General features: G+C 50.1%; 2 protein-coding genes across 21 annotated transcripts in view; both read right to left on the reverse strand.

Moving 5' to 3' along the window:
* Positions 1-12,624: 12,624 nt before the first annotated feature.
* Positions 12,625-14,643, reverse strand: Zbtb9 (zinc finger and BTB domain containing 9). Its single transcript, XM_034524333.2, has 2 exons — positions 14,499-14,643; positions 12,625-14,305 (listed from the first exon to the last, which is right to left on the reverse strand). The coding sequence occupies exon 2, from the start codon at positions 14,236-14,238 to the stop codon at positions 12,841-12,843; it is 1,398 nt and encodes a 465-aa protein (XP_034380224.1). The 5' UTR covers positions 14,239-14,305; positions 14,499-14,643; the 3' UTR covers positions 12,625-12,840.
* A 798-nt stretch (positions 14,644-15,441) lies between these two features.
* The window catches only part of Syngap1 (synaptic Ras GTPase activating protein 1), a 32,086-nt gene continuing 26,817 nt past the window's right edge, over positions 15,442-20,710 (reverse strand). For 13 of the 20 annotated variants that reach the window (XM_076916578.1, XM_034524303.2, XM_034524301.2 and 10 more), the window contains one exon: positions 15,442-17,345. In XM_076916578.1, the coding sequence (XP_076772693.1) occupies positions 17,199-17,345 (147 nt within the window). In that variant the 3' untranslated portion in view covers positions 15,442-17,198. The other 7 variants (XM_076916577.1, XM_076916573.1, XM_076916575.1 and 4 more) reach the window with 5 other exon arrangements.

Below are 20,710 nucleotides of genomic sequence, written 5' to 3' on the forward strand. Positions count from 1 at the left end.
TTCATGTCAAATGATGTTTTCTTGAAGCAGACACAGGTGAAGGGATGTTTTTGGAAAGGTCGTTTTGCTATAGCAGACACGTGAAAGGACAAGTGATGAAGGAGTGTAAATATGACCCCACAGACAGTGGGAGACAGCACTGGTTTGCTTTGCTCTGCCTCGCTGTTCTCCGTTAAGTACACACATGTACTGGTTCGCCTTACGTTGCATTGCTAAGCTCTGCTTGTGGTGACGACTTAGAAACTTGCCAAAGAACTTCTCGTGAGGTTCCTGCAGCTTCTCCCCACTTCCTTGGACCCTGGCTGGTTGGCAAACCTTGCAGCTTCTTCTGGATTGAACTGCCCTTGCTGGTTCATGTGTGGTGTTTGCCTTCTCTTCTCTTCTCTCTCTGGATTCCTTTCTGAACTATCGTCTCCATGGATGCCCTTCTGTTCTCTCCTCTCACTGGATGCCCTTCAATTCTCTTCTCGCTCTAGATGCCCTCTGTCTACATCTCTCTCTGGATGGCTTTCTATTCTCTCCTCTATCTGGATTCCTTCTGTTCTCTCCTCTCTCTGGATGCCCTTCTTCACTCTCCTCACTCCAAGGACCGGACTGGTGTTTTCTGCTCCTGGACTGAACTGCTGAAATCCTGACAAAGAAGACTGAGCGTGTCCCCAAAGAACTATTGGTAAACAGGGCCCACTTCCCCTGTATCCTGATAACTTGTCTCTTTTGTGGCCTCTGGTGGGTGGTGGGCTAGAGGAGAGGTTGGACACTTACTAAAGCAGGTTGAGAAAAAAAATATTTGCCTATACTACCCCAGGCTAGACCACAATGGAAGAGTATTATTGACTCCCAAAAAGTGTCCTCCAACCTCCTTCATACATGCATACTATGGCACATGTATGGCTGTGTTTATACATATCATACATACGTCACACACACACACTTTCTTAAGACATAGAGAAGCAGGTACGAGTGCTTGCAGCTCTTGAAGAGGATGGGTCACAGCTCACAACTTTCCCCAATCGGAGCCCCAGAGGATCCAAGTCTCCGTGTGTACTTAATATGAATGCACACACACACATGCACACACACATGCACACACACACATAAAAAGAAATCTTTAAAAAGAAATTAACAACCGAGCAGTGGTGGCACATGCCTTTAATCCCAGCACTTGGGAGGCAGAGGCAGGCGGATTTCTGAGTTCAAGGCCAGCCTGGTCTACAGAGTGAGTTCCGGGACAGCCAGGATGACACAGAGAAACCCTGTCTCAAAAAAAACAAAACAAAAACAAACAAACAAAAAGAGAAACCCATGTAAAGGCCTGAGGGCAGGGTAAGGTGGCTATAATCCCAGACCCTGAAGGCAGACAGGGGCTCCCCAAAGTAAACTGACTAGGGGGGCTGGCTGGCTGGCTGAGCTCTGGGTTCAACTGAGATGAGTGAGGTGGAAGACGGAGAGGATGACCTGCCATAAGCCTTGGGCTGCACACGCATGTGCCCGTGGACACGCAAGTTCACTGTGTGTGTTTTCACAGTGAAAATGGAAGAAGAAAGAAGAAAACGAGGGAGAAGTTGTAAATACACCAGTTTACTTTCTACATTATGTCTGTGTAGGTGTGCGAGGACAGATGCCGGAGCAGGGAACTGGCTCCCCGGACGTGGGGGTGTCGGTTATGGCCATACGCGTGCTCCTGACTTGGGTGCTGGGAATCACACTGTGGTCTTCTGGCAGAGCAGCAAGCACTCTTATTCAGGTCCTGTGTCTGTTTTTCTGTTTGTTTTTGTTTATGTGAGACAACGTCTCATTATGTAAGCCAAACTGACCTCAAGCTCGTGATCTTGCTGCCTCAGCCCAGGCTCTGGCGTTACGGGTTTGTCCCGCCAAGCCCAGCATCCTATCTTGAGCTACAAGAAAAAGAAATGAAAGAAAAGGAGGAAGGAAGGAAGGATGGGCCTAGCTTATATGACATGACTACATTAGAAAAATATCATATTAATTTTTTTTGAGATAAGGTCTCATGTAGCCTAGGCTAGCCTTGAACTTGCTATGTAGCTGAGGATGGCCTTCAATTTGTAATCTTCCGATGTCCACCTACTATGTGCTGGGATTACAAGTGAGGGCCACCACACAGGATTTATGTGGTGCTAGGGATGGAACTCCCTACAGACTAAGCAAGCACTCTACCAACTGCCTAAGGAAGAGAAAATATTTCCCTGTTTTAGAGATTTACTTTGGGAGCTGGAGGGATGGCTAAAACCCCAAAGGTTCTTATGCTCTTCCAGGTTTAGTTTCCAGGACACGTGAAGGCTGACAACCCTCTGTAACTCTAGTTCCGGTGTATCCAAAGCCTTCTGACCTCTGAGTGCACTAGACACATATGTGGTATAAACATACATGCAGACAATACACTCAGTACACGGAAGTAAATCTAAAAAAATATACCTTAAAAGCAAATGCGGAACAAAACAGAACCAGGCAGAGGCAGGAGGATTTCTCTGAGTTCTAGTTCATCCTGGTCTACATAGGGAGACCCAGGCTGGCTGGAGCTACACAGTAACAAGACTCAGCGGGTGTGGGAGCAGACCAGCGGCTGGGTCGTGGGAAAGTCCTCCACGCCGATCACACAACGGCAGGCCCCAATAGACACGAGGGAGTCTGTGGGTTTCCAAAGGTTTATTGTTCATGGCGAATATAGATGGTGTGTGCACCCCAGTTCAAGCCAGGGGGGAGCTGGCTTAAATAGGGAGGGGGGAAAAGAGGAGGGACTGGGACGGAATAACTTAATTTAGCTACACCCCGCCCCCTTTGGGTAACTCATGAATATGAAAATCTTGAGATTGAGAGCCACACCCTCTACCTGTGTCCTAAGTGACTGAATGGAGATGTTGGCCGCATGTAGGAGCCTGGATCCTGGGGGCGTGGCCGAACGCCTGAGGCCCGTGCCCACCCAAGAACCAAGACATCCTTCCACAGCCCGACAAGCGGGTAGGAACTTACCGTTCTTTTAAAAAATTCAAGCTTGGTTCTCAGTATCCATGTCATGAGGGTCACAACCACCTGAACCTTCAGCTTCGAGAGACCTAATGTCCTTTTCTAACAGACATACACATGCATGCACGTGTGTGCCTACACAGCACCTTTACAAATAAAAAAATGTAAATTAACTTCCACAAAAACAGAACCTGCATTTGACTCCTGGGTGCCCCAGGTCTCCCTGTCCCTCTCCTGAGGGAGACAATCCTCAGAAGAGCTACACAGGGAGGGGCCCAGAGCCAGCCCCACTGGGCTCACACGGCACGGCTGTCAGCTGAGTTGGCTTGTTTCCGTGAGGCTGCATTTGCCGGCTTCCTATTAACAGCTTAGAGCCACAGGGGCGTGCTGAGTGCCGGGTGCCCAGCTCAGATATACTGCCGGGCTGTGGCGTCTCTGGGGGCTTCTCAGAAGTAAGCTGCCTGTTTAATTGCTTTCCCGGCTATACAAACAAAATCCCAAATTGGAAAAAAGCAAGAGAAAATAGAATATGAAAATTTCTCTGCTTAAGATGGCAATTCTTTTGTGGTTTTATGCGTTCTTTTCCTCCTGTTTCATCAATTATTTAATGCATCTGTATGATCCAGGGAAGTAATTGGCCTGATTCAAAATTAAAACTGGGAAAAGTACTATGTGGGCCAGAGAGTGGCGTGTTCTCCTCACTGGGAGTCCTTGAGGAGAGGGATGAGCCTGATTAGGCACTCGGCCCTGGCTCTAAGTGGGGTTCCCCGGCTAATGACCTCCTTGTGGACACTGCCCTGCAATTACACACATCACATCTGTTGCATCTATTATGAAGACACCAAGGAATGCAGAGAGAAGACAGTTTTTAAAATTATTTGTATGGGTAATTATCTGTACAGATATTATTCGTACCTTTGCCTGCATGTATGCCTGTGTACTACATGTGTATCTGGTGCCAGAGGAGGCCAGAAGAGGACTTTAAAGCCCCTGGGACTGAGTTACAGACGGCTTCGAGCCACTGTGAGATAGTAGGAGTGGAGCCAGCAGCTTCTGGGGGAAAAGCCAAGTGCTCTTAACCACTGGGCATCTCACCAGCCTGATTTTTTAGATAAGGTTTTTAAAATGTATCTATATTTATTTCATGTGCATTGGTGTTTTACCTGTATCTATGTCTGTGTGAGGGATGTCAGGTCCTCTGGAACTGGAGTTGCAGACAGTTGTGAGCTGCCATGTGGGTGCTGAGAATTGAACCCTGGTCTTCTGGAAGTGACCCTAGTGCTCTTAACCACGGGGCCACCTCTCTAGCCTCCTTTAAGATTTCTTTTTATTCAGGTGTATGTGTTTGAGAGTGTATTACCTTGTGTGTGCAGTGCCCACCAAGGCCAAAAGAGGGCACCAGATCCTCTGAAGCTGGAGTTATAGGTGGTTGTAAGCTGCCTGATGTGTGTGCTGGGAACTGCACTCAGGGCCTTGGCAAGAGCAGCAGACACACTAAACTGCAGAGCTGTCTCTCCAGTCTCTGTGCTTAAAAGATTTAGTTTTGGTTAGATGGATCTGTGTGTGTGTGTGTGTGTGTGTACACATGTGATTACAGATACCCTAGGAGGGCTTTTCCCCTGAGTCCTCTGGAGCTGCAGATACAGGGCTTGGATGCTGGGAACTAAACTTAGGCTCTCTGCAAGTGTTCTTAAGCACTGAGCCTTTATCTCTTGGGAATTTTGTTTGTTTGCAGTTTTAGTTTTTGAGAGAGAGTCTTACTACGTAGCCCTGGCTGTCCTGGAACTCACTATGTAGACCAGGCTGGCCTCGAACTCACATTGATCCTCTTGCCTCTGCCTCCTGAGTGCAGGGATTAAGTTTGTGGCTACCACACCTGGCCTCCTGAGGGTCCTCAGCATGGCTTTTGCCACGAGCTGCACTAACTTCTGACGGTTTGATAGCTTACCCCTGAAGCTGCAGTGCACTTCTGTGTCTGCATCTCTCACATAACTTGGGCCTTGTTTACCTTACTGCCAATTCTTTTCCATGGTTTTCCACAGACTTGACACACACTCATGAAAATGAATTTAATAGAGCCCTGTAATAACCTGAGACAGTTTATCCCAAGGCCATGAACACAAGCCCACAACCCAAAATCAGAAAGCCCACAGGTTCCATGCCTTTACTCAAAATTCAGGGGGCAGAGTCAGTTACATCCATGTGAATATGAGGCCAGCCTTGTCTACATAGTGAGATCCAGGCCAGCCAGGGCTACATAATGAGACCTTATCAGCCAGGCAGTGGTGGCGCACACCTTTAATCCCAGCACTTGGGAGGCAGAGGCAGGCAGATTTCTGAGTTTGAGGCCAGCCTGGTCTACAGAGTGAGTTCCAGGACAGCCAAGGCTATACAGAGAAACCCTGTCTCGAAAAACAAACAAACACAAAAAGAAGTTCAGAAGACAATGGTGGAGACAGTACTACATTTTAGCTAACTGGACAAAGTATTATCAGCTGACCTTTAAGCTGACTGGTCCTGAGTGAGGTGAGAGGGGTGGTGGATGGACAAACGGGAGTTTCACAGAATTGACATAACAGAGCATAAGTAATACAACCACAGTGTCATGACCTTTTAGGAGACTTTCTCAGTGTTGGCTATGGATAATTACTTCTGGGAAGCAGCATCTGAGAACCTGAACTTAATTTTGCCTTATCAGCAAAATGGAGACTGAATACAAAATGGCCAGTCATTATGTTAAAAGAAGCAGGCCTCAACAACAGAAAGCTGTGATCTGCCATGTCGGTGCTGGGAATCGAACCTGGGTCCTCCAAACAGGCAGCCCACTGCTCCTAACTGTTGAACATCTCTCTCCAGCCTCTATTGTTTATTTCCCAGGCCGATTTTTGTTGTGTTTTTTTTTCCCCAGCAAGGTCTTACATAACTCAAGTAGCTCTTAACCTTGCTGTGTAACCCAGGCTCACCTGAAACCCAGACTGGCCTCAAATGTGAGGTAACTCTGTCATCTTGGGTTTTGAGGTTACTGGAACCACGGTGTGAGTAACCATACCACTCTGATTTTGATTTCATGTAAGCAAACATGGTCTAAATTTCCCCCTAAAGACTTGCGAAGTGTTGACTGGCTGATTAGGGAGAATGCTGTATCACAGACAAGGTGACTCCTTTTAATTTTTTTCCCCCTTAAGAGACAAGGTCTCATTGTACTATGTAGCCCTCGCTGACCTACAACTTGCTTTGTAGACCAGGACGGCTTCCAATTCAAAGACCAGCCTGTCTCTGGCTCCCAAGTGCTTGGATTATTCCAGCCCTTTCCATAACAGTTCTGGAACTGGGAGCCCAAGTTCAAGGTCCCACCCAGCTTGGTTTCTCCTGGGGGCTCTTTTCTTGGCATCTGGACAACCTTCCTAAGTTCTACCCTCCATAATTCTCTCCAGTAAGATCTGAACCATGGCCATAAGGGAATGCCCACTCTGTTCTAGAGCGCCCCCTTTAGAGTGTCCTTCCTGTTACATCTCTAGTGACATTTGACATTTAATTAACCTTCCATCCTTCTTCCCTGCCCTCTTCCCTTTTTCCCCTTTGAGACACTGTCCTGCTATGTAGCCCAGGCTGGACTTGAACCCACAGTATTCCTGCCTCAGCTACCTAGATGCTAAGATTATAGGAATGTTCAACAATGCCCAATAAAACTTCACAGGGAGAAATAGTTTGCTTTGTTTTGTTTTGGCTGGGAATTAAAATAAATCCTTGTACATGCTGGCAAGTATTCTACCACTGTAGTAACTGATTATATTAAACTATGCTGTTCAAATTACTACATAGTGTTGCAAGATATTTGATCAAGATATGTGATCAACTGTTTCTAGCTGTCACGTGACTCAGCCTTACCACACATCTTCAATCCCTCTGGCTGGAATACAGACATCCCTTTAGTACTCACCTTTAATCCCAAACAATGAAGGTAAAGTGAGTTTGTAGAAGGAAGCATCCATGTTTGAAAGTGCTGTCTAATTAAGTGGCAAAGTGACGAATGAGAGAAAGGTTTGACAGAATAGGATACGCCCAACTCATGAGTAGAGAGGAAAGGGAAGCTATTTGAGGGGCAGTGGAGAGGAAAGGAGGCAGTTTTAACGGGGAGAGTTGTACAGAGAGAGGTTGAAGAGAGAACAAGCCAGACACCGGTGAAGACAGAAGAGCCAGAAAATGAGAAAGGAGCCAGAAGATTAGAACAGATTGCCATATTTTGAGACCAAGAAGAGCAAAAAGTCAGGTTGAGAGAGAAGCCAGATTGAACCAGTCATCTTGGAGAGGAGTTTGAGCCAGAAGAACTGTGTAGAACCAGCCACCCAGAGCTTAGAAAGAACTAGGAAGGGCGAGTTTACTCAGCAGCAAGTCTCAGAGGCTGTAAACATTCTAGGTCTAGGTTAGACTGTACGGAGGCTAGAAGCTTCATGGACTAGGCCTCAGTTTGCAGACAGAGACAGTAAGCCTCAGTGATGACAGTTGCATCAGGAGAATAAGTTACTTTAATAACATAGTATGTCTCTTAACTGGACACAGGTTAAGGAAAAATCTCCAGCACCTACTGTGGTGCTGGAGAGGCGGTGCATAACCTGCAGAACACGGCATCCAGGTGCACCACTAGTCTGCCCAGAGTGTATCATGCTTTGTCAGACTTCAGGCAGCAGGCTTCCACATGTGGAGACTCCTGCTAAGGAAAGAAGTTCACATTCTTAGGCCTGGATGTGGATGACACCTGAGAGGCACTTGTCTCCCTTGCTCCTTCCACAGCCATTCCCTGACTTTAATCATCTGTGGATGAGCCAGGGACCTCGGCCTCTATGTGGCCATTCAGCTATGTCTCTGTTCTAATACCATGGTTTTGTAAATGTATATGTGTGTACACACACACACACACACACACACACACTAAAGCTGGGTTTGGCAACTCACACTTTGAACTACAACTCTCAGGCAGCTAGGAAGGATTTCTCCTCTCAGGGCCAGCCTGAAAGTTTCTCTTTCAAAAAAATAAGAAAGGAAAACCACTTTTGCCCTACTCTTTGTGGTACACAACTCCAGATGTAGTGCTAGGGAGGATGAAGCAGGAGGATCTTGGGCGAGTTCAAAGCCAGACTAAGCTGCAAAGGAAGTCCCTGTCTCAGGAAAAAAAATCATTTCTTAAACTATGATCCATAATGGTTATATCTTAAAAACTATTTCTATTGTTTTGTGTCTGTTTGTATATCCTGTATATATGTGTCAGGGTGTGCTTACCTGTGCATGTATTTGGTGTGTGTATGTAAAAGCCAGAGGATGATACTGGGTGTCTTCCTCTATGTCTCTACACCTTAGTATTTATTTAGTATTTTGGGGTATTTTTTTAGGTTTTTCTTTGTGTAGCCCTGGCTGCCCTGGAACTCACTCTGTAGAACAGGCTGTCCTCGAACTCAGAGACCCACCTGCCTCTGCCTCCCAATTTCTGGAATTAAAGGCCCCAGGTAGCTTTTCCTGAGTGCTCAGGATCTGAACTCAGGTCCTCACACTAGCACAGCAGTCCCCTTCACCCCGAAACCCAAGTCATCTCTACAGCCATTAACATTCCTTTGTGTGCTTTTTTGTTGTTGTTGTTTTTCGAAACAGGGTTTCTCTGTATAGCCTTGGCTGACCTGGAACTCACTCTGTAGACCAGGCTGGCCTTGAACTCAGAAATCCGCCTGCCTCTGCCTCCCAAGTGCTGGGATTAAAGGCGTGCGCCACCACCGCCTGGCTGTGTGCTTTTTTCTAAGGCAGGTTCTTCTCATGCAGGCCTCAGGGACCTGGACTTGCTATATGCAGACTGGGCAGCCTGTAACTCTCTCAGAGATCCTCCTGCTCCTTCCTCCTGTCAGCAGAGGTCAGAGGTGGATGCCATCACACCCAGCCACCAAAATTCTTTTAAATCCATCCTTTCCCCTTGCAAAGTACCTTTGTGTGTCAAGCTGAGCTGCCTGTCCTCAGTTTCAGCTTTGCTTGTTGACTTATCATGCTTCCTGGCCCCAGACACTGTGTGCGCGTGTGTGTTAGCTCTTAAGGCCTCATCATTTTCACTGTGGATATTTTGGGCAATACTAACTCCTATGTGGTGGCATTTTCTGCAAGTGGAACATAATGTCTGCTTGCCTTTTTGTGATGTAGCAGCCACTGACGTAAATGCCTTTATTCATTCATTCACTGGGGGCTCTTATTTTTTTTTTAAACTCCATCTAATAATGTTTACCATTTTTATCCATTTTGTCTGTGTACAGTTTTGACACTAAGCATGTTCACAAAGCTGTGAAATTATCACCATTATCCACCCACCTCCAGAGCTTTGTCCTCTGCTGAAACAGAAGCCACACACCTATGAGCCAAAACCCCTCGCTCTCTTCTCCAGCACACACAGTGCTTGGTCTCTAGACATTTAAATAACTTCTGCAGGTCTTCAAAGATGTCTGTGACTATGGCAGCTGCAGAAGAAACTCATGTCCTCTTGTGGCTGGTTTGTCTCCTGTAGCATAGTATCTCAGAGGTTCACAGTGTCACGGAGTGTTGGAAGTTCTCTTCACTCCTGTGACAGTTAACCTAGTCAACTTGATAGGAGTTAGAATTGCCTGGGATGCGAGCCTGAGGCTTTCCAGGGAGGTTCTACTGACATGGGGGTTAGGGGAAAACACCCTGGTGTAGGCCGTGTCATTCCATAGGCTGAAGCTCTGATCACAAGGAATAACTGAACCCACCTCTTCTGACTCCAACTGCAATGCAACATCCAGCTGCCTTGTGCTGCCTCCCACCCCTAGCCCCGCAGAAAGATGGACTGTGTCTCCAGGAGTGCCATACACTGGAGCTGGAAGCAAGATCAGGAGCTCAAGGCCAGCACTGATTACCTGGTGAGCTCAAGATCAGCCTGAACTCCACAGGACTACCTGGAGGGTGGGTAGTTTCCACAGTGTATGCATGCCACAGCCGTGTGCAGCGGAAGTGCTTCAGTGCCACAGATTCTCACAGTAGTACATTCCACACAGCACATAGGTTTGCATAAGCACTCTGCAGTGTTCCTTCGGCAGCACATAACCAAGGGACATGTCTCCTCCTGTATTCTCACTCCTGTGAGCACAGGGAAAGACATACATGCCGTACAGCAGGGCAGGGGTCTGGTGAGACGGCTCAGTGGACACGGGTGCTGCTGCTGAGGCCGACAACCTGAGTTTGAGCGCGACACTGATGTGACAGAAGAGAACTGACTCTGCAAGCTGTCCTGAGCACCACAACTAAGCAACATGCACACAGATGCAGTAACACACACACACACACACACACACCTGTGTGTTTAATCATTACCTGATATGTCTTTTTGTTCTGGACACAGCTTTGCTGAGCCCCTCAGCAATCTTACCTGTTACGTGGAAAAATTAAATTGGGGCTGGAGAGATGACTCGGCATTTAACACTTCCTGCTCTTATCGATGACTCGGGTTCAATGCCCAGCACCCACATGATGGCTCACAACTGCCTATAACTCTAGTCCCAGGGACCCATCTTCCTCATCTGTCCTCATGGGGCACCAGGCATGCACATGGTGCAGATATACAATTAGAAGAAGAAACACCCATTCACATAAAAATGTAGGTATAGATTGAGACTGTTGGGCTGAGCTGAACATGGAGATGCAGGGGGAGCAGTAATTCAGTCAGCTTCAGCTACATGGAGGATGTAAGGGCAGCCTGGGCTATACAACACCGTGTAAGAACAAAAAGATAGAAAAGAAACTGTTATGCCAGATCCCTTTTCAAAACATTAGCACCTACGAGATCAGTTGCTTTCATGAAAAGTGACTTGGATCATATACCTAAATAAATTAAATAAATAAAAAAAATAAGGATAAGGAGCAAAAAAAATCAAAGCGGCTGCCCCGTGGCCCCCAGCAGGTTCTCTCCTTCTACCACGTGGGTTCTGAGGAGCAAACTCAAGGTGTCAGGCTTGTCAGTAGGTGCCTGCTGAACCCTCTTGTCAGCCTCTTGCTTTTTTCCATGAGTGCTAGGATCTGAACTCAGGTCTTCATTTTTGGGCAGTGAGTGCTGTATTCTCTAAGACACTGTCCCAGTGAGGGAAAACCAGGGGCTAGCACACTGCTCTGTTCTAAGTATTTCTAGAATAAGTCAAAGTGCCATCCAAAACTATTCATACTGCAAGAAATTAGGAAATAATTTAAGCTAATATTATGTGACCCAAAGCCAAAATAGACATAAGCCAGACATACCAGTGTGTGCTTGTAATTCTAGTATTCCACAGGCTGAGGAAGGAGGATCATGACTTTGAGGCTAGTCCAGACGAGATAGTAAGACAAGGTCTCAACAAACCAAGACAGAGAACCAAGCAGTAGCAGGCCAGACTCTGAGACATAAAGTAACTTACCTGTTCCTCAGCAGCAGCAGTAGGGCCTGGGTTCAGGATCGTGCTCTCCACGATGGCTCTGTGAAGCCAGCTCACTCTTCCATCAGTGTAACTGGCTGCAAGAGGTACAGACTCATCTCCTGCAGCTCCACACTCACACCTCTTCCACATGAATTACTCAATCCAGTGTACTGTCAGTTTAGATTTCAGGGCAGAGTTTATTAATGACTTTAAATTTCCCTTCACCTCCATTCTACTATCTAGTATAGTGTGCTAGTCCCTCTACCTCTACAAAGGTGTTGTTTCTACCATGTGTGGGTGTGATGGAAAAGAAAGCAGTATGGTCCCACTTTAACTCCTCTGCAGACTTCACCATGTGTGGTTTCAACCCTGAGTTCCTCTAAGCGGGGCAATTTGTTCAGAGACCAAATGCCACACCGAGAGCATTGTAGGTCAGCTGCCATCTCCTGAGTTCGTGGGTCATATCTGTCATTGTGATCATAAGCAAGTTATCTGTGGTAGTGAAAGGTGGACAAAGTTAAGGCTGCTGAGGGAATACCCTGTTATATACTTTCAGAATGACATGAAATGCTCTGTTTGCTAAAGTGCTCAAGTACTATTTTCCCCATAAAGATAGGGTCCCACCGTGTATAGCCCTGCCTGGCCTTGAACCTGAAGAAATTCAAGGCCTCTGCCTCCCATGTGCTGTGATTAAATGTGTACACCACACTCACTGCATGTTCAAGTACATTTTTTTTTAAATGTATGAATGCTGTCTGCATGTATGCCTGCAGACCAGAAGAGAGCATCAAATCCCATGACAGATGGTTGTGAGCTACCATGTTGCTGGGAATTGAACTCAGGACCTCTGAAAGAGCAGACAGTGCTCTTAACTGCTGAGCCATCTCTTCAGTCCTGCTCAAGTATTTTTAAAAGGATATTCGGCAAAGGTGTCTACTGGTAAGAAACACAAAGTACAACCTAAAAAGCATCTGGAAAGAAATGACAGAACGTTCAGAAACAGAATACTGCTGTGAGGGAGAGGCTGCTTAGAGCTAAGTCTGGCAATTACTTGAACTCTGAACCAAATGTATTCTTAGAGACTAGTTCCCTCACCTCCCCATGAAGATGAGGTAAGAGTTATTGGGTCACTTTGCTCCAACTGTTCTCTAATATAATCTGAGGTCAGCAGTTCCTTCACTGGCTAGCAATACAAAAAGGGCCACTTAGGTTAAGTGATCAGAAGCATGACTTTCCTACAGTCTGTTTAAACTCGGACTTCTAAATACAGCATGGTGAGACCCATACCCAAGAATAAGGGGTTCGTAACATAACATATATAATCTCTTGGAATAACTACATAATCCAGGACTGAGGTGGTGAAAGGTAAGAGTCCATCAGCAGCCGTGGCTATCTTGTCCTAGAAATCACTACGGAGCACCAGTAGTCATTTGTAAGTCCAGTGGTAAGTGGGCCAGCCCTGGCCCTTGCATAAGTCCCGGTGACGAAGGAAAAAGGCCTGGACACGGAACCGACGGCCGCAGTGGGGACACGCATGCAGAGCTCTAGCATGGGTCTTCATGTGCTCTGTCAGGTGATGCTTCAACTTGAAACGTTTATTACAGATGCCACATCCAAAAGGGCGAAGGCTGAAGGTCAACATGATGTGTCGGTCTCGTTTTGGCTTTACTGCAAAGCGTTTCCCACACAGGCAGGCAAAGCACTTTCCATCTGCAGGAGGCGTCCCTCCTAGCTTCACAGGCCCATGCATAGCCTGCCCTGTCCCTCCAGGTCCTCCACTCCCTGACAGGATCTCATTCCCATGAAGATCTACAGGTTTCCAGGATGGATCTCCTGCCCCAGACGTTTCCCCTCCTCCTGAGGACAGCAAGTATTTTAGCTCCCCCTTCTCCTCAGAGTCCTCTCCAGATCGTACTTTGGTCTTTTCTTTTGCTCCTCCAGACCGAGTCCTACCTCCTGGTATCTCCTCCTTACACTCGACATTTTCCTGATTAGCATATAAGATTTGGGAAGCTTGTACAGGAGGGGCAGGAGGATCAAGTGTTGAGTTCTCATCTTCTGAAGGTTTGCTGGGAAGAACAGATGTAGGCAACGGGTGGGATACGCAAGCTTGGGAAGCCCCTTCTGACACTCCCTCAGGTTGAGGAGTCTGAAAGAGTGGGTCTGCTGACCCCTGCTCCTCTTCCTCCTCTACTTTCACCTGAATCTGTAACATTCCTTCTAGTTCACTCCCCTTCCCTCCAATGGGGCTCTCAGGAGAAGCAGAATTCTCTGTAGAAGCAGAGGACTGTACAGGGTTCTGGAAAGAGGAAGAGCGAATGCACCAGCCTCCTGAAGATGTTGTGGAAAGAAGTGTGAGGTTGGAGGCTCCTCCGCCAGCTGAAATTCCACCAGACGTTTCTAATTCTCGAAGAATCTCTGAGCACCGATCCACTACTTGCCACATCTGAAGGCCACTGGCTGCAAGGAGATGGGCAGGGAGAGCATCCAGTGGCAGGTGGAGGCTTCCTGAATAAATAAGCTGAAGCAGTCCCTCGAACGCGTCTGCCTCGATGACATTCGGTAAAGTGAGCCGGGGCGCATCCCCCAAAAGCAGCTTGTCATGGAAGTAAGGAGAGGCAGCGGCCAACACTGCTTTGTGAGCTCGAAGTTCCCTGCCCTGAATCAGGAGGGATACATCACAGAACTTTCCCTCCAGCCTGTGGCGGTTCAGGGATTCCAGCAGCGAGGAGCTATGATGAGGGAACTCAATGTGGATTGTCTGTGGGGCCGGGTTGCACCTCGGGGAAGGGGGTGCGGGAGGCAGAGGAGTCGAAGCATCCATGGCTACCTCGGAAAGAGAAATAAATCCCGGGGAGTCGGGCAGAGCAGGGCTCTACACGGGGTGAAGGCTGCGGAGGAAACAGACTGGGGTCACGCAAGTTCGGGGTACGAGCCCTGTCTCAAGCCCCTCCCCACCGACACTTAGAACTCTAAAAGCTTCTGTATATTAGTTCCGCCCACCAAGAAACCCGACTAAACACTAACCAGGGTTTTCACTCCCAGGCCCAGCGGAAGCCGAAAAGGGAAGGGATGGCGCCCTACCTCGCCGCCTCCGGCCGGCCGCCGCCGCCGCCGCTCGCCCCTCCTCACGGTGCTCGTACAAGTCGGCTCCGCGAGCTCCGGCCCCGGGACTTCCCACCGACACGCCCCCAACCGCACGCGCGACCGCGTCCGAGCTCCTCGGCTTCCACTGCGCCTGGCCGGCCGGAAGCTGCGTCAGTTCCGCCGGAAGCCGCTGCGGGCTAGGCGCGGAGGGCGGGGCCAGATCTAAAGCCAATGGAAAAGCAACAGCCTACGAGCCCTCTTCTCATTGGCTGCGCTGACAGAGGGGCGGGGCTCGGGGCGGGCCTGCTGTCCTTGCGCGGCGGAATGTGATCCCGGAGGCGGAGGGCCGGTCAGCCGGTTCTGGGGTCGCTGTGAGGAGACCGACGGGCTCCGCAGCGCGGCAGGGGCTGCTGTCCTCCGCGTGCACGCGGGGCAGCCAGGTCTGAAGGCTGGAGCGCACGCTTGCTGAGGACCTGGGTGCTTTCCTCCGTTTCACCGAGGAGCGTCCTCGCGGTTAAACCCTACTTGGAGAGGGTTTTGCGCAGAGCCTGCACTTGGAGTGTTTCGGGCGCTAACGCCGGTCCTCTGCCTCCGCGCCTTCGGATCGAGTGCTGCGGCTGGTAGAGAGCGGGAGGGGGGGTCACCAGGAAGACCCTGCGGGATGTATTGTTCTCCTGACTAGGTGGAACAGTGTGTAATGTAAGAGGACTTTTTTTCCTCCCTCAAAGTAGTCCTGCCACCCTTCAGGTGGTTCTGGCTAAAAAGTGAGCCCAGTACCGGGGAAGGTGGCAGTTAGTCCCAGCACTTTGGAGGCAGAGGCGGGCAGATCTCTTGAGGTCAAGGCCACCCTGGTCTACAGAGTGAGTTCCAGGACAGCCAGAGCCACACAGGGAGACCCTGTCTTGCAAAACCAAAAATAAATAAAAATCAAACCCAGCAATAAAAGAACAATCTCCGTTTATTAAACATGAGTTTTCTGTTTCACCACACACTCCAGAAAAAAAAAAAAAGAGAGAGAGAGAGAGAGAGATGGGCCTGGGGGTGGGAGAAAAGGGGGGGCAGTGGTGGGGGACCAAGAGTCCAGGAGCAAACGAGTAAACAAACAACAAAAAAAATGAGTAAGAAGATCTTCTCCCTACTCTTAAGGTGGTGGGTGGGGAGGGAAGTGAGGGGTGGGGCTAGGGAGCCAGGAAGCACTGTACAGAGGGGTCGCCTCCCAGCCCCCCACCCCAATTATGTACAGTACAAACCCCAGATAATTACAACAGCCAAGAGAAGGGAGGAGGCCCAAGGGTAAGGCCTGAGGGGAAGCAGAGGAAAGGGTGTGGGATAAAATTTCACATATTTACAACTTTTATATAAGTATAAATTTGGCCCCGGCTGGGTAGGTGTATGTAGAGGGATAAGACTGAAGGAGAGCTGTCCATACAAAAGAAAGGTCGAGTCTGGAGTCTGGGAAGAATTCTCAATACCAAACGCAAGAAGGAGTGAAGAGACAAGGCTGGGTAAGGGGCAGCAGTCAGAGAAGAGGGGGTACCCAGGAGGGGTTTCTCCCCTTCCGTGGCCTACCCACCCCAAACCCCATCCATCCTACCTCCCCTATTCCGCCAGAGAGCTATGTACAGAAAAACACCGAAAAAGCGTGGAGCTGGCGGGAGGGAGGGAGACTGGGTGAGGGGGAGGGTGAGAGGGAAGCCCAGCCCTGTCCTACCTCCCCCAGGGGACAGAGTCATGTAAGGGGGCCCCCAAACACCATCCTCCAACACAGGTCCCCCCATCCTGGGGGAGAGAGACATGGCTTTTCCTAGAGTAAGTTCCCCCCTCCCCATGGGAGTAGAGACAAGAGAGGGAAGGGGTAGAGGGCCGGCTGCGCATCAGGGTAGGGCAGATGAGCTAGTCTGTCCTCTACAACCCAACACACATGGCCTCCTAGACCCTAACCCCTCATCCGAACCTCAATCCCACCCCACCCAACACACTGGGGGAGGGGGGGGCATAAGCCCCCTCACCCCGCTCTGGGACCAGCCAAGAGCAGATCAGGTGTGGGAAGAAGGGGAGGCAACTCCCATTCCCCCCTTGCCGCCCCCTCCCTGCCCCGGTGGCCCCTCCACCCCATCTGGGTTCTGGGTGGGGAGTTAATGTAAGAGTGGGAAGAGGAGAAGGAGTTGTGCGCGCTGAGCCCCCCCAGACGCTCCTGAGAAATCAAGGGGTAACAGGGCCCCTCACCCGGGGTCCCCTCCCCATAACAAGGGGGGCAGGGGAGGCCAAAATGGGGTGGTAGAGGGAGTTATAGATTGTCAGCTCTGGTTACTGCTAAAAAATCACCCTGAAGTTGAAAGTTTGGAGGTGCCACACCCCCAGTGTGGGGGTGAGGGTCTGTCCCCCAGTGCTCAGGGGAACTATGAGGCAGAGGATGGGGATAGCACCCCAGAGTGAAGGGGTCTGTGTGGGGTAGGTGGTGTCCTGGGGTGAAAGAGGGCAGCTGAGGGTCCCACTCTCCCTCCTAGAATGGAGCAGTGGAGTCGGCAGATGGGTGCCCCAAGGAGGCATTAAGGGAGACAATCCTGCTGTCCCTTGGTGGCGTCCAGTCCCGGTGGTTGGTGATGTTCCAGGGTGGGGTGCACAAGGAAGGAGTCTGTGACGCTGGGTGGGCCGGGGTAAGGTGTACAGGGAAGGAGGTCTGTGATGCTGGGTGGGCTAGTGGTCTGCGGTGTTCCGGAACTCGCCGTTCTCTGTGATCTGCAGCCGGGGTGGGGGGGGTGGGGCTGGGGGGGCCAGGCCGTTCCAAGGTGGGGCCAGCGTCACACGCGGGTTTGTTGGACCCAAGGGGGGAAGCTGCCTCTCCTGCAAGACACCAAAGAGGAGAGCGCGGACTTATTGAGACGCTTCGCGGGGGCCAAGATGCTAGCCCCAAGCTGTGCTCACACACACCCAGCCCACTGCACAGCCATGTCTACCCCTCTCCTGTTTGTTTCTCACCTCCAGGAAATCACCCCAACTCCTACCAGAAGCCTTTGAACCAGACTTACACTAGAAAACCAGCTCAAAAACAGCTAGCTCTCTCGTTCCCTCCAGTATAACACCCACTTCAGGAACTGTGTATCCCCCACCCGGCCCAGCCCCACTTCCATGGTGCCCGTCCCAGCACCCTCCACCCAGGCAGGAACTTCCCAGAAAGCACTGAGGGGCCAGAGGAGGCAATACAGTAAAACCTCATTAGTGCAAACCCCTACAGATCTGGAAGTTTGTTAATAATTTGAACAAAATGAGGACTTGAGTTTTCCTTTATCTGTGAAAAAAAAAAAGAGTGTGCTAAACAAATTGGTGGAAAACATGTGTGTGGGAGGGGGACTTAACCTACACCAGCAAACAGTTCATTCCTTACGCCGTGCCCCCTGGGCCTGTGTGGAAGCCTTGTGCACAGCGTTCTACTTACTGTGTTTTGAAGACAGGCATTTCCCTAAATAGACACTGTCATTCAGTTTTGTCAGCTATCAGAGTGGACCTTTCAAATATAACATCCCAAACTAGGTTTGACTGTACTGGAGACAGGAGGGGTCAGAAGGGATGTGGAGGGCACCGTTAAGAAGACTCCTCTCACACTTGGTAGTGGCTCTCGGCCGGTCTAATGCTGTCCCTTTAACACAGTTCCTCACGTGCTCACCCCAACCATCAAACTATTTTGTTGCTACTTCGTAACTAATTTTGCTACCGTTATGAATCGTAATGTACATACCAGATGTGGGACCCCTGTGAAAGGCTTGTTAGACCCCAAAGGGCTCAGTTTAAAGCCATTCACTGTGCCCAGACCACATTCCCAGGCTGACTTGACTTCCCCAAGCCCCCATTCTTTTGTCTCAGTTCCTCTCCCCATGTTTCCAGCTTGAGTGGCAGACCCTAGCCACTCTTGGACTTAGTCTCAGAAACTTGCATGGCTCTTTTACCCACTTCCTGGCTCCTGCCTCAGCGCGGCCTTCTGTGCCTGTGCTGGGAGAGGGCTCACAGTGCTGGACACACACTTGGCTTAAAATGAATTCTATTAGCTTTAAGTAGTAGCTGGGCTGCAGTGGGATCAAAGCCTACAAATAGTTTAGAACGAATACCCAAATTACTGTCTAAGCTACAAGACATTTAGGTAGGGCAGCATGTAGTTAGTTATCTGTATCTGACCCTGTCTCCAAAGGACACAAAAAAATGAAGCCTTCCAAGATCAGCTTCCCCCTTCCCCACATCAGAATCAAAGACTCACCTGTTGTTACAAGGCCACCCAATATACAACCTCAGACAAGCTGCCCTCTTGGCTCTCCGCTATCTCCCAGGCAGTCAGTGGGAGAGGAGATTAAATGTCTTGGGAGACCCCGAGTACACGCAGCAGGAGCGCAGGGGAAGGAACCCTCAGATCGCCTCCACTCTGCTTGTCTGTTCATGACGACACATGGGCATGCCCCCTACGCCCTCATGAACCCAAATTTAGAAACTGGATAAACTAGGGTGCCATTATTCATTGTACAAAAGAATCCACTGCAGGAGTCCTCTAAATGGTGAGGTTCCTTGCTGTCTCTCCGCATTTGTCTACAGATCACTGACAAGTTTAACGGGCCAGGCCAGGGAGGCAGAGTAAAAATTACACTGTGAGGAGCCACTGCTCACCACACGTCCTTCCCACAGAAATATGTCCTAGGACAGGTGTGCTAGTACTTCCCATTCAGTGGCTTCTGCATAGGATTGTGTCCTGAAAGGCTCCTGGGCGGAGCAGGGAGAACCGAGTGGCATCAGCTGGTGGAGCTCAGGCTCTGCTGAAAGCAGCGATTCAGCATGCTGTTCCTGGTGTCCCTGCCTGGTACTAAACATGGCTACTGGGCCCCTGAACTCATTCTAGGGGCTGTTTCTCCCTACTCCTAACTTACAGGCCACATGAAACTAAGTCCAGCCTCACATCTGCCCAAGACTCATGCTTGCCGTGTGCTACCTGCTCTGTTCCTTGCTAGGGCAGGCATCTCAAGCTCCTTACAGTCGCCCTGAATTAACTCCTGTTCCCAGCTTCCACCCAGGAGCACTAAGGAGGCCTCAGAGTCCTTCTGCCTCACAAGTGCAAAGAAGGAGCAGAAAGGCGACAGCAGGAGGGGTGAGGGGTCAGGAGAGGAAGCGGGAACCCCAACCTACCTGCTGGAGTCAACACAGCCCCTCCAGCCTGGCCCCAGCCCAATATCCCTCCACCCTGTCCCACCCACTCCAACATCCCAGCTCCCAAGGACGCTCTGGTGAAATGGGGGGTGACAGACAGACACTGGATAGGTAGAGGAAAGGAGGGTGGCGCCAGGAGGTGGCTAGTGGGCTGGTCTGGAGAGAACTGGGGAACCTGGAACTGTGCTTGGCCTTTCTAAGGGTCCAGTTTGGTACTGCTAAGCATCAGAGGGCAGATGTGGGGTGTCAGCAGGTGAGCTCTGGTGGTACCTTGGGAAGAGGTCTGTGCAGGAGGTGTCAGGAGGGAGGGGTCTGTGGAGGGTCTCTGGGTGTGGTGCACAGCAGTGAGAAGGGAGAGGCTCCAGAGAGTTGGAGGGGGTGGGCTTCACCACCAACCTGCAGTGGTCCGGAGTCACCTCCCCCAGTGTCCTCCGCCCGTGGTCAAAGCGGAACGAGGAGAATTACCTGATGAGGAGCTGCAGGGGGAGAGAGTGGGGTCATGGGGTCAGGAAGCTTGGTGGTGGTGGCAGGGAGGCCTGGTGGTCAGCAGAGGGAGGAGGAGTATGGACAGGAAAGAGCAGATCTGAGGGAAGCAGGGACCAGGAATGCAGAAAGGCCTGGAAGCTGGCTGAGGAGCAGAGAGGGTGGCAACAGCAAGTTAGACAGCAGCTTCGGGAAACACCAGAGGCCAAAGGAAGGTTGAACTTCAACTATGGAAAGGGGTCTCTGGGCGAGGCCTTAGGATCAGAAGAGTCAGGGACCTACCAAGGAGTCAGAGTGGGAAGTCAAGGGGACCTGGAGTCTCTAGAGTACCAGGGCTGGAGATATTGCAGCTCAGAGTATAGTATGCTCTGCTCTACCCCGTAGAACCTTCAGCCTTCTGGCTAAGAAGAGCTGAGGGAGCAGACAGGAGGGGAGCTGAAAGGCTACGGCTCTGGTGGTGGTCCTGAGATGCAGGCAAGAGTGGGAAGACAGGACAGGAAGGCACAGGAGTAAGACTGGCTCTGCCAGGAGTGACGGAGGCA

This window comes from Arvicanthis niloticus, chromosome 20, assembly GCF_011762505.2.
Source record: "Arvicanthis niloticus isolate mArvNil1 chromosome 20, mArvNil1.pat.X, whole genome shotgun sequence".
Classification (NCBI taxonomy): Eukaryota; Metazoa; Chordata; class Mammalia; order Rodentia; family Muridae; genus Arvicanthis; species Arvicanthis niloticus.